The sequence below is a fragment of the Paramisgurnus dabryanus genome, chromosome 2 (genome assembly GCF_030506205.2).
Source record: "Paramisgurnus dabryanus chromosome 2, PD_genome_1.1, whole genome shotgun sequence".
In the NCBI taxonomy this organism is placed as follows: domain Eukaryota; kingdom Metazoa; phylum Chordata; class Actinopteri; order Cypriniformes; family Cobitidae; genus Paramisgurnus; species Paramisgurnus dabryanus.
This window is the reverse complement of record NC_133338.1, coordinates 53,196,203-53,210,125: the sequence shown is the minus strand read 5'-3', so window position 1 is coordinate 53,210,125 and position 13,923 is coordinate 53,196,203. Positions and strand designations below refer to the sequence as shown.

The following is a 13,923-nucleotide window of genomic DNA, read 5'->3' as shown; positions in this document are numbered from 1 at the left end:
AACTTGCCAATTTCGAGTATCAACTGCAGTATCGGCCTGGGCGAGAACACACGAACGCGGACGCCTTGTCCCGATTGCCAGAGGCGGACAACCCCGGTTGCCGGGGAGGCAAGGAAGAAGTAAGCCAGAGGGAGGGCTATCTGATAGGGGCCGTGGAGGCCCCCGGAGGCCAGCAGGAGGCGGTACCGGAGAATTGGGGCTGGGACCCCTGTCGGTGGAAAACGAGGCAGGCCCAGGATCAGGATGTGTGTCAGGTAAAGATGTGGGTGGAGCAGGGCCGACGGCCAACAGCGTCTGAGAGGCTGACTCAAACAGAGACGGGAAAAAGACTGCTGGGACAGTGGGACAAGCTGGAACTACAGGAAGGGGTGCTTTGCCGGAAGGTTAGTGACCCGAAGCTGGACGAAGAGGTGCGCCAGATCGTGGTGCCCGCCGATCAAGCAGCAGCCTTGGTGTCCGCCTACCATGATCAGCTGGGGCACCAGGGACAGGAACGGACAGTATCGTTGCTGCGCAGGTTTTTCTACTGGCCGGGGCTGGAAGCGTCAGTACGCAGCTTGGTCCAAGCTTGCCCCAGGTGTATGTTGTTTAAATCTCGACGAGAGGCTCGAGCGCCGATGGTGCCCATACATGCCAAAGCCCCCCTCCACATCATGGCGATGGATTTCCTGACACTGGGCCGGCCACAGGACCGCTATCCGAACATCTTAGTAATCACCGACCTGTTTACAAAATACGCATGGGCAGTTCCCACCCTTGATCAGACGGCAAACACCACCGCAACGGCTCTATGGCGGCACGTCTTCCAAACGTTCGGATGTCCCGAGTTCCTGCACTCAGACCAAGGGGCAAATTTCGAATCAAAGGTGATCCGAGAATTATGCCAGCTGTATGGGTGCACGAAGACCCATACGACGTCGTATCACCCTCAAGGAAATGGCTGTTGTGAGAGGTTTAATCAGACCCTGTTGGGGCTCCTAGGGACCCTGGACCAACGGAAGCAGAGCGATTGGGTGAGTGCTCTACCGAATCTTTTGCAAGCTTATAATAACAGCGTTCATAGTACGACGGGGTATGCCCCCACTTATCTGATGTTCGGCAGACATGTGCGGATGCCCACGGACCTGGTCTTGGGAGTGGCCGCTGGCCAAGAGGAAGGGAGCGTGACGGAATGGGCGGGGCGCCACCACCAACGGCTACACTTTGCTTACGAGCAGGTATCCCAGAAGATACGGGCTACAGGGGAAAAGAACAAGCGGCTGTACGACCGGACGGCCCGGGACGCCCCCTTGTTACCAGGAGAGAGAGTCTTGGTACGAGACAATCGGCGGCAAGGCAAAGGAAAGCTGAGTGACCGTTGGGAGCCCACCCCGTACGTAGTCTGCAGGCAACAGAGGCCGGGACAGCCGGTGTATACCATCCGGCCGGAAGGAAAGGCCGGCCCGGAACGTGTGGTGCACCGAAACATGATTCGCCCTTGCCCAAATTATCCCGAGGTCGCGAAGGAGGTAGTGGCAGAACCGGCACCGACGGCCCCCTGGATGGAAGGATGGGCTGTGGTACCAGGCCTACCCGTGGCAGCACCACCCCCGGCCGCCCCAGGAGAGCCAGAGCTAGCACCTGAGCCAGTTCAACCCCCGGCCGCCCAGAGACAACCAGAGCCAGTACCAGCGCCAGCTGAACCCCCGGCCGCCCAAAGACAACCTGAGGTTGTGCCCGAGCCCGCCGGACCTGACTCCCCTGTGAGGCGCTCCCAACGGGAGAATCGAGGCCGACCCCCTTCCCGTTACGGTGAGTGGACTACTCAAGGACATTCCAGGGACTGGAATGCATTGGCGGGGGAGGATGTCACGGGGTGACGATCTTTCAGGGCGGAACCAAAAGTTGAGGAAGTTTTGGTTCCGCCCGGATGTTTCCGTCCAGACCGGAAAACGGAAACACCGGACATCCGGCAGATTCACGGAGGCTGTAATCAGCCGATTGGGCACAGCTGTGCCTAGTTGAAGAGATCGCCTGGCAATTGGATGATTATAGTACAGAGAGGAGTATATAAAGCACAGTTAGAACACAGTTAGAGTGCTTAGTGTGTGCTGGGAAACGGAGCTGTGCTCATTGTTGGACGTGGTGGCTGTCTGTGGTGCTCTCTCTCTCTCGTTGCAGTCTTGATTGTGGATCTGCTGGAGTAAACAGGAAAATCCTATGGGTAAAAAGGAACTTGTTCTAACCAATATTGAAGGAGTAAAGCAGGAAGAAAATTGACCTTCTGATACAACGTAAACAAAGGCTATTCGCCGTGAGTATACCCTTTTTGTGTGGAGTAACTGGCAAAGGTTAACTTGTGTAACTATTGGAAACCTCCAGGAGAAGGAGGGCGGCCCTACCCCTATAAGAGTGTGGTGGGCGAGCCGTTAGAAGTATAACTTCAAACAGCCACCGCAACGAGACTTATTGTGGTCGTATTTCCCATCGCCTTATCGTAGCCCAAGCGCAGTGGAGGACACCGGGCGCTTCCCTTGTTGTGGTGCACTTATAGTGTGGTGAGTGAGACTGTGTAATAAATCTTTTTCACGTTTGGAGTGGTGCTGTGTATATTGCTGTGGGTTGCTGTGTGTCTTGTAGACGAAGCCCCGCATCATCCATTGTCTCCCACTGGGCAGAGGACGGAGAGGCCAACGACTACAGAAATCACTGTTACTATAAGTAGTGTGCTGTTTGGAGTGCGAAGGGACGCAGACTAAGAGCTGTCCGTGACCGTGAGTAAACCATTGGAAAACATTTCGTGGTGTGAACTTACCTGTGTCTGTTTTCGTCGCAGAGTTAGAGGCGAAAGGGTCCGCCGCCCCGTGGTCTCTACGAAAAGGGCGCCCCCGTCTAGGAATCGATCGGCCTATGGGCATTGGAGATAGGGCAGCGCTCGACCCGGTGAGGTGGTGTGTGACCTTCGCCCCTCTGTTGACCTACGGAGGAGAACCATACCTACCCAGAAAGCTGTAAACAGCAGAGCCGGTGAGAATTACTCGAAGTCTCAGCAACAGTGTCTTTGTGTTCTAGCGGCCACCTGTGGAGAGAGAGCAGAACGAGAGTGAATCATTGAAGAGCAAACTGTGAACGTGATACCTACCCAGAAAGCTGTAAACAGCAGAGCCGGTGAGAATTACTCGAAGTCTCAGCAACAGTGTCCTTGTGTTCTAGCGGCCACCTGTGGAGAGAGAGCAGAACGAGAGTGAATCATTGAAGAGCAAACTGAGAACCATACCTACCCAGAAAGCTGTAAACAGCAGAGCCGGTGAGAATTACTCGAAGTCTCAGTAACAGTGTCTTTGTGTTCTAGCGGCCACCTGTGGAGAGAGAGCAGAACGAGAGTGAATCATTGAAGAGCAAACTGTGAACGTGATACCTACCCAGAAAGCTGTAAACAGCAGAGCCGGTGAGAATTACTCGAAGTCTCAGTAACAGTGTCTTTATGTTCTAGCGGCCACCTGTGGAGAGAGAGCAGAACGAGAGTGAATCATTGAAGAGCAAACTGTGAACGTGATACCTACCCAGAAAGCTGTAAACAGCAGAGCCGGTGAGAATTACTCGAAGTCTCAGCAACAGTGTCTTTGTGTTCTAGCGGCCACCTGTGGAGAGAGAGCAGAATGAGAGTGAATCATTGAAGAGCAAACTGTGAATGTGATACCTACCCAGAAAGCTGTAAACAGCAGAGCCGGTGAGAATTACTTGAAGTCCCAGTAACAGTGTCTTTGTGTTCTAGCGGCCACCTGTGGAGAGAGAACAGAACGAGAGTGAATCACTGAAGAGCAAACTGTGAACGTGATACTTACCCAGAGAGCTGTAAGCAGCAGAACCGGTGAGCAATACCCGAAGTCCAAGTAACAGTGTCATTTGTGTCCTAGTGGCCGCCTGTGGAGAGCAAGGAGAAACAATTGGAGAACAGGCTGTGTAACGTGATACCCACCCAGAGAGCTGCAAGCAGCAGAGCCGGTGAGAGACACCTCAAGTGCAAGCTAACAGTGCTTTTGTGTAGCAGTGACTATCTGTGGGGCATAAGGAGAACGTGGACGGACGTACGACAGGGAACGTAAAGGCACGTGGGGCGAGGACCCCCTGCCGGCCCGAGGAAAGATACACCGACAGTGGAGATCTTCCTTACCAGTCACACCAAAATTATTCTGCCTCCAGGACGGAAGAAGGAGGGCGCCACGGTTAGTAGGGTCCAGGCTGGAGCCTGACGTTTCCCGTTCTCCCCCAGCTTATGGTGGTTGGCACCCTTGCTGCCCTTGGCCTGTCTGCCGTGGCTGCAGTCTCCCTGGAGGGAGAAGAAGAGGCCTATTAGTTTTAATTTCCCCTTTCCCCAAATTCCCAGTTCTTTTAAATATTTAAACTAAATAAAGCTTGTTTTAAATTTTACTTACCTGTTCCCGTGTTTGTCTGGTCATTGGGTTGGCTTTGGGGACCTCCTCGAGGTGGGAGTTGCAAAGGGGCGTGGCTTTAGTTTTAAACAGCCAGCCCCCGGTGGTGACATGTATGTTACGCGTGTATATAGACTCTTTTACTGTTTGTACACAATTACGACATGTCAACGAATGCAAGCGCAAATTGGGCAACGGAAGTATGGCGAGAATCAGCATTGAAGCAACACAGACAGAGAAAGTTATTTAAAAAAAAGTTGACTTTCAACATTTTCAACACAGCCACCAGATCCGTGTACTATAGTGGAGTGGATAGAAGACGTTAGCATATATACGTAGAGTAGTATACTATGTTAGTGCAACCAAACGCAACAACCAGACATTTTGATTCTGGGAAACCGTTTTAATAAACTTTCTGAGTTGCTAACACGTTAGAACCAATGGGGAATAACACCACTTCTGTTGCCAAAATGCACGAGCAGGCTATTTGGTCACGGGGGCTGTAAAAGGGTCTATATATATATACCAAGGGTGGTCCAATGCAACCTCCATAATGAAACGCCCCCAAAATTCCAAGCACCTTCTCTTAAGTGTTGAGCATCCCCATAGCACCTGCATCAGAAAATCTCTGGAGCCGCCACTGTACGTCACTAAGAAAAGTGCGTACACTACGCTAATACTCTCTCCTGAATATAGAGGAGTCTAAGATGGCGGCGCTACCGGAAGGTATTTATTTTCGTTAATAAAGTTTTAAATATGGATATTTCTACAACAACACTGCGCGGATTACCCTCAGAAGACCTTTGTTTATCATCCTGGAGCCGTTTGGATTTAATTTGTAAAGGATGGACGCACTTTTTTTTACTTGAAGGTCGTGGACCTCGTATTACATTTAATCAACTGAAAGATCTAAAACATTTTCTAAAATATCCGAAAATGTGTTTGTCTGAAAAACGATGGACATATGCAACTCGGACAGCTTGGGGGTGAGTAAATCATGGGTTTAATATCGTTTTTGGCCGAACTATCCCTTTAATGTGACAGTTATAGTTTGAAGTAGCTCTGTATCTCTTCTCTAGACGTACACTTTTCACTTGCAAATCTTTGTCGTGTTTCTTCTCAAATGTGTTAGTACTGTTTTATAGGAGAGTGGCTATTAAAGCCCTTTGCAGTAGCATAGGCTAAGATATCTGCGCTTTCATACTGAACTCATTGATTTTAAATACACGCGCGGGCGCGAGAGAGAAAGAGCGAAAGAGAGAGAGATAGAGAGAGAGAGAGAGAGAGAGAGAAGACACGTGTGCCAGCGAGACAGACACGCAAAGTGAAAGTATACCCCGCTACCTTTAACTCTACGTACTCCGCGGGACACATGCGTCCTTTCCATATGGATCAACAGCGATTCGTCACGTTACTTTCAAAAGTGCATCCGAATCAATACGAAAGGTGCTGTATCGATGCGCGCATCGTCAGGCGTCCATGACGATGTATCGTCGTATCGATATTTTGAACAAAGCACTAGAGTACATAACGGCTACCGTACTTGCAACACGCATTTGGAAAGGCGAGGCGCTAGAGGGCACTGTTCGTTTGAAATGCAAAATACAATTTCACCACTAGATGGGGGTAAATCCTACTTATTGTCCCTTTAAAGGTGCTATTTTTCATGATCCCATTTTTCAAACTTCAGTTAGTGTGTACTGTAATGTTGCTGTTAGAGCATAAATAATACCTGCAAAATGATAAAGCTCAAAGTTCAAAGCCAAGCGATACATTTTAATTAACATAAATCGCTTTTCAAGGACTACAGAGAACGGCTGCAGCCCTGTACTTCCCAGTTAGATGATGACAATATTCTGATTTTTTGACTAAGGAATACTCCAAAAAAGGACCATGTTGTACCTAAACACAGAAAAAAACAGGAACTTTAAACTAGTGATGGCCTTTACCAAACATGAGCTTGATGATCTTGTGATGTTTGGTGGCAGTTGGCAAACCAGCCTCCGAGTGCCACCTATAAGTTTTCTGCTAAATATCTTTATTATTCGTCTACTAAAGTAAACAAAGTCACAAACATATCAGATGGCCTGAAGTTGAGTAAATAAACAGCAAATTTTCATTTTTGGGTGAACTTTCCCTTTAACAAGTTGCAAAGACAAACACAATGGTCTTATTTCTATTTCTCTCCCAGAGATCACATGGCTTCATACAGCATCCCCTCAGGACTGATCGTGGTGGACGAAATGCCAAGAAATCAGATGGGCAAGGTCAATAAAAAGGACCTGCTACGGCAGTTCTTCTCCACAACAGTCTGAATGAACCACATCGGTCTGATCTAGAATCAGTGCTCAGAGAGACCGAAGTAATGGTCATAGATCAGTTATTTGATTTAATAGACGTTTTTAATTGTGAAGTGTGTGTCTTCATTAGTAGCCAGTAGAGGGGACCAGACTTTCCCACAATGCAATGCGCTGCTTTGTTTTTATGTGTAATAAAATCACAAGTGCATCATCATTGTGCGATGCCTTTTTACCTCAATGTTACAGATCAAATTAAATGAAAGTCTTTATTTTCTGTAATTGTATAATAATAAATTATTTTGATCAATAGATGATGTGCTTGTTTTCATGTAATATCAGGTGTGCAGGTGTGTGCGTGTATGTACAGCTGTGTGTACACAGGTGCGGGCGGCCCCGGAGGCAATGCAAGCTTGTGGAGTTGTAAGTGATTGGGTCACAGATGGGACCTCGGTTCTCTTCACTTCAGTGCATGTCTGCGGATAAGGTCAATGTATTTCTCTGTTAGAGAACAAGTGTAGAAGTTTTCATGGTCCTTTAACTTGGAAACCCAATGAAGACTTTACTCGGATTATATATACAAGTATCATAAAAAGGTGCTATTAAAACATGTTTTCTTCATGTTTGTGATTTTGGAAAAGTTTAAATAATGTATAGTGAGCAGCACTTCCTCTATAATTAATCATCACAGTCACTCCAAGCGTCAGCAGCAGAGTCTGAGACCAGAGAGCTCGAACCGTCCAGAAACCTGACAGAGACTCCCTCAGGCTGGACTCCTGATACACGCCGGCCCCACAGGCGCTGAAGGCGGACCGCTGAGGATTCGGAGGTAAGGTACAAAGTGAATGAACGGAGGTAACCAAGCGCTCCATCTCTCCTCCTCTGCCCTGCAGTCAACAGAGAGCTGATTAAGAGAGCGACTCGATCGATCTCACGCCTGGCACAGAACGATGGATGAGTCTACTGGGTTGCTGTGGCACTGAGCTGTGAGGAGGGGTGACAGGACACACTAAAGGCCGTTTTACACTGCATGTGGTGTAAGTTACCATGGCGATGAACACGGCATATAGCCTAGCTACTTCTGGTACCCAAAACCCAGGATTGACACAAACTAAACCTAACTCTTTACTTGACAGCGTTTTAGTTGCCAACCAGTGCCAGCTTTTTTTTATGATTTTCACAAAAGTTTAATGCCTGTTCTTTTTTAAATATATAAACATACAATTCATTAAATGAAAGGTCAGACTCCTTTAAAAAAGCAGTTTCATCCTATCTTCATTTGTTCTCTTTTTAGCAGCTCTCAAATATGAGTAGATGTCTTCAAAGACCAAATTTTGAGCAAAAAGCTGCTGAGATAATTGCTTTTTTGACTTTTGTTAGAGATCAGATTCAGAGCCATGATTAAAACATTTTACTCTTTGGCATTAGTGGATGTCTTAGTGTTTTATAAATTGGGTAAGAGTGCCACCTAGTGGATAATAGCGAAAATATGGATTGCCGGAAAAACTCGTCATAGGCAGGGAAGGGTTTTCTCTTAATTGATGTGATAACTCGTCAATGGCGGGGAAGGAGTTAAACTCAAAGCAGTACTCCCGTAGCCTGGGAAAACCCAGACAACTTCCGGCAAATTTAAATTTGCTCTGCAAGTAGTCTGGCAAAGAGGCCATTCAAGTCAATTTCTAATGTTGAGAAATCACAGCACTATCATAAACGTTGGGGCGGTCTTTACACGATGACGACAGCGCAGCGACGGTGAAGCAGATTTTGTACATTAAAAAGATGGATGCCGACGTGAAACATCACTTGTTCAAATCAGCTATCGGGTCTGTTTTAAGAGATTTAAACTTTTCCTTTTTGTAAAAACACGAGCAAAGAACAACACTCGAAGCCTTCATATCAAAAAAAAAAATGTTATCGCTGTCTTAACGACTGCACTGTAAAAAAAACTTTGCTGCCTTAAAATTTTTTGTCAAATCAACTCAAATTTACAAGTCATGTCAACAGAGATGAGTTGTTACAACTTATAAAATATAGTTGAGAAAAGTCAACTTAATTTTATAAGTTATAACAACTCACCAGAAGTTATAACAACTCATTTCTAGTCAAGATAAATAATAGTAAGTTGAAATGACTTGGAAATCCGAGTTGATTCAACAAAAAATTTTAAAGGAAGCAAAGCATTTTTTACAATGTGGATCTGGCAAAAGTCTGATATAGCTCTGCATATGTCATCTCCTTCATCGCTGTGATTGGTTTTAGGTCTATCCAATTGGACACCAAGGCATTTGAGAGTCGTCCGTTGGTGACGCCCACTTTGGAAATGATTTGTCTATGAAGCTTTGCCAGACCATAACTCCGTTATTACTGAGAATGGTCTGGTTTTAACCATGCAGGCTAGTACTCCCGCAAAATATTAAAATAGCCCCATTTACTCATCCCAAGCAATCTGAGATACACATACATCATGTTTCAGATGAACACATTTGGAGTTATTTTAGTAAATTACTTTGCTTTTCCAAACTTTATAATTGTAGAAAATGGGGATCGGGAACAACTCTTGAATGTATTATTTAAGGATAGCTCCTTGAGATTTCATTTTCAAGGGGGTCCTACAACAAAATGACATAGTTCTTTTGACTTTAAAAGTGTATCCATCATTCACAGAAGTAATCCGCACGGCTTTCAAGGGGTTAATAAAGGTCTTATGCGGTAATTGATGTGATTTTGTTATAAAAATATCCATATTTCAAACTTATTAAACTATAATAACTAGCTTCTGGTAAGGATGACATCTTGGAAATGATTCAAGCATTCCCATACAGCAAAATATTACAGTAAAATATAATTTTAAATATACAAAAAATATATGTGTTGAAATATATTTTGAAATATGTTTACAAAATGTATTTTTTGTATATTTTAAACATATATTTAAAAGCATTTATATTCACATTGCATTGGAAGAAAAACTTTGTATGTTAAAAACCTGTAAACATAACAAGTTTGAAAAGATTAAAATTAAATATATTTTCAACTGCAAAAATATTCTTATATTATTTTTTTACAAACTTATACATTTTATACAAAATTTTATATTAGGAAAATACTTCAGGATAATGGTAATCTACTGGCAGCTAAGTTGCCAGCAATCTACTGTTAATTTACAGTTCTACTACCATTAATTAACAGCTCCTCTATATTTAACAGTATGTTACCATATTAATACCCTTGATTTGGAAAACCAGCTGCCATGGGTTAAGGATTCAAGCATGTAAATTTCTACAGTATTTTACTGTAGAACCTGGTCGTTTTTTGACAGCAGTTTTACAGTATGGGTTGTAAATAAGAAATGTATTTTGTTGCCCCTGAAATGCATTTTGAAATATATATTAATTTATGAATTTTAAAACTAAATATATTTTCACATTCAAAAATATATTTAATTAAGAATCACTTTTAACAAAATGTATTTAGCATATAAAATTCCATATACATTACGGTGTTACTTGCGGCTGATTGCCAGTTACTTACTGTAGATTTAAATTTAGTTTTTTTACTGGCAAGAGTTTGTTCAAAGTTAAATAAAAATAAGTCTTTATCTTAAGATGCAAAGCATTCTGGGAACCAGAAATCCTCATCAACCTTTTTCTGTTTTTTTTTTTTGCTTCAAATTTTGTTTCCCAGAATGCTTTGCTTGATGCTGTTATTTTAGTTTAACTCTGTAAAGACAACGACTTGTTCATCTTTAATGTTCATTTAACTTTGAGCAAAATTATGCCAGTAAATATCATAAATTTAAATCTACAGTAAGTTAATGGCAACCAGCTGCAAGTAACACTATAATTTCTACAGATTTTTTTACAGTTTTTTGGCCCAATTATGATTATTTTTTTTTTCGTATGGGGTTGGTTGCCATAAATGTGTTGCACAATGACTTTTGTGAATTGCGTGATTACAAGACACCGTTGTTACTTGAAGCTACCTTTATTAACCTCTTGGAGCCATGTGGATTACCTCTTTGAAAGATGAATGCAAAGTCAAAAGGAAATTTAAAGTCAAACGTTGTTCCCTGATCCCTGTTTTCTCCCATTTTAAGCTCGGAAAAGCAAGGACATTTATTAAAATAACCCCAAATGTGCTCATCTGAAAAATTATGCTTGCGAATTGCTTGAGGGTGAGTAAGGCATGAAGCATAATTTTGATATTTGGCTGGAGTATCGCTTTAATTGGCAACTAAACCGGCTTCATGGTACAGACCATTGGTCTTGTTTTAGTCTCAACTGAGAAACCAAGTCTTACCCTGCCTTGGTCTTGGTCTCAACTCCCCAAAGTCTTGGTCCACCTTTAGATGGTTCTGACTAAAACACCACATTCTGCACTGCAATATGTGATATATGAGTTCCAGTCAAGTTTAACCACATGTTTCTCAAATACATTTCACAGTCAAAGTGCGCTATACCATGTAAAATGCCCCTTAATAGTGGCCCTGCAAAGAAGATGGATTGATTGGTTTGATAATAACGCTGATGTGGGCTTTTGCTGAAGATTGTTTTTGTGTGTTTGTAAGAAAGGATTTTAGTCCCCAAGGCTCTGGAATGATAAAACGTCTGCCTGTGCAGTCAGATACACTGGAGTGCACAAACATACACACACGCACACATTTACAAAATAACCCGGCCTGCACGGATGCCCATCGAAGCGTGCTGTAGTGGGCTGTCTGCAGATGGATGCTTATTGGGCCCCTGGGCTCTTGGAGGGCCACAAGAGAAAAGGCAAAAGAAGCGTTCCACTGGACTCCACTTTGTGTTAGCTTTCAACACAATGCACACGGTGAAAAACAATCATGTACCGTAACCAGGACCTTTCCATTTAAAGCCTGAACTTCTTCAAAGGGGGTGAGCATAAAGATGAGATCATGAAAGTATACATACTGTCATAACCTTTATATGTGACCCTGGACCACAAAAACAGTCGTTAGTCGCACATTTGTAGCAATAGCCAACAATACATTGTATGGGTCAAAAATTTTTATCATTAGGAAGTAAAGATCATGTTCCATGAAGATATTTTGCCAATTTCCTATCGTAAATATATTAAAAATGTATTTGTCATTATTAATATATGTTGCTATGGACTTCATTTGGACAACTTTAATGGCGATTTTCTCGATTTATTTTTTATTTTTATGATTTTCAAATAGTATATCAACCAAATATTGTATTATCCTAACAAACCATACATCAATGGAAAGCTTATTTATTTATTAATTTAATAAATACATTTAATTCATAAATTGACCCTTATGAGGTTTTGTGTTTCAGGGTCACATATGTCATTGAAATAGCTCTGTGCTTGTTTTTTATTTCATATCATCATTCACATCATTATTACACATCAGCAGTTTTATCAGTAAGGGGATTTCTAAGTGGGCTATATTGACACAAGATTTCCACCAGATGTAGCCATCAAGCCAAATATTGAATCAGAACATTTAAGTATACAAGTTGAGTCATAATAAATAAAGTGAAATGACACGGGGAATAATTATTGAACACATGAAGAGAACAAGGTGCAAAATGGTATAGAAAGCCAGGAGATCACCTGAAATCTGTCAGTATTGAGAGAGAAACCCTGCCCCCTATCAGCACTAATTGATATCAGCTGCTTTAGTCCTAATTGATGGCCTATAAAGGCCTCTCACAGGAACGGCAGCATAATGGGTAAAAGCAAAGAACTCTCTAAAGATCTTCGTAATCTTATCATTGACAAGCATTTTGATGGGAATGGTTATAGGCACATGTCCAGAATGCTGAATGTTCCTGTGAGCACTGTGGGGGCTATTTTCCGGAAATTGAAAGAGCCTCGCTTCACCATAAACCAGCCACGATCAGGTGCTCCACGTAAGATCCCTGTCCGAGGAGTCCAAAGAATAATCAGGAGAGTTCTCCAAGAGCCAGAAACCACTTGGCAGAACTTCAGGAAGACCTTGCGTCAGCAGTTACTGTTGTTTCAAAGAAACTATAAGCAATCCATGCACGCTCACCACGCAAGACTCCATTGCTGAAAAGCATGTTGAGTCTCGGTTAAAGTTTGCGAAAGAGCATTTGGAGAAGCCTGTGGATTATTGGGAGACTATAGTATGATCAGATGAAAGCAAAATTGAACTTTGTGGCAGTCCTACACACCATGTTTGGAGAAGAAATGGCACTGACCACCACCCCAAGAACACCATACCAACAGTTAAGTTTGGGGGTGGAAGCATCATGGTTTGGGGCTGCTTTTCAGCAAGGGGTACTGGCAGACTTCATATTATTGAAGGCAGGATGAATGGAGAAATGTACCGGGACATTCTGGATAAATATCTGCTGCCATCTACCAGAAAGCTGAAAATGAAAAGATGGTGGACATTTCGGCAAGACAATGATCCCAAACACAAGGCCAAGGAAACAATGAAGTGGTTTCAAAGAAAGAAAATCAAGTTGCATAGAAAATCTATGGAGAGAACTGAAGATCAAAGTTCATAAAAGAGGCCCAAGGAACCTTCAAGATTTAAAGACCATTTGTGTTGAAGAATGGGCCAGAATTACTCTTGAACAACGCAGACGACTGGTCTCTCCATACAAGAGGCGTCTAGAAGCTGTAATTACCAACAAAGGCTTATTAAATAAGTGTATTCAATACTTATTCCCTGTGTCATTTCACTGTATTTATTATGACTCAACTTGTATACTTAAATGTTCTTATTTCTTTGTATGAATGCAATATTTGGCTTGATTGCTACATCTGGTGGAAATTTTGTGTCAATAGCCCACTTGGAAATCCCCATAATGATAAAAATGCTGATGTGTCGAATACTTATTTTCCTCGCTGTATGACCTAATTTGAGATGAGAATAGCACATTATGTACATAATATCTGTTTTGGATATTAGCCTGTTGGCTAATTGCTAATTTCTTATGTTGTAAGCATGTTTACTTTTTAAAACACTAATATAGTCCTTTAACTAAGTACATGTCCAATTCGCACAAGAATAAAACACAAGGCATGCATACTATAAAAAACTTTTCTCTGTATGTTATTTAAGCTCATTGACCGGAATCAACAGAAGCAGGATTCATTTTTGTAAACATTATAGACATATACTTCATCGTTATATTAAATCAGTTTAAAAGCCCTGCGGTTCTGTGATGTAAATGTAAAAAGTAACTAAAGTC

General features: G+C 42.9%; 1 protein-coding gene across 1 annotated transcript in view; it reads left to right on the top strand.

Moving 5' to 3' along the window:
• acsf3 (acyl-CoA synthetase family member 3) overlaps positions 1-6,996 on the top strand; it is a 69,290-nt gene extending 62,294 nt beyond the window's left edge. Inside the window, exon 10 of the mRNA XM_065261707.2 lies at positions 6,604-6,996. Coding sequence (XP_065117779.1) covers positions 6,604-6,727 — 124 coding nt within the window. The 3' untranslated portion in view covers positions 6,728-6,996. The remainder of the gene's footprint in view (positions 1-6,603) is intronic.
• Positions 6,997-13,923: the final 6,927 nt, after the last annotated feature.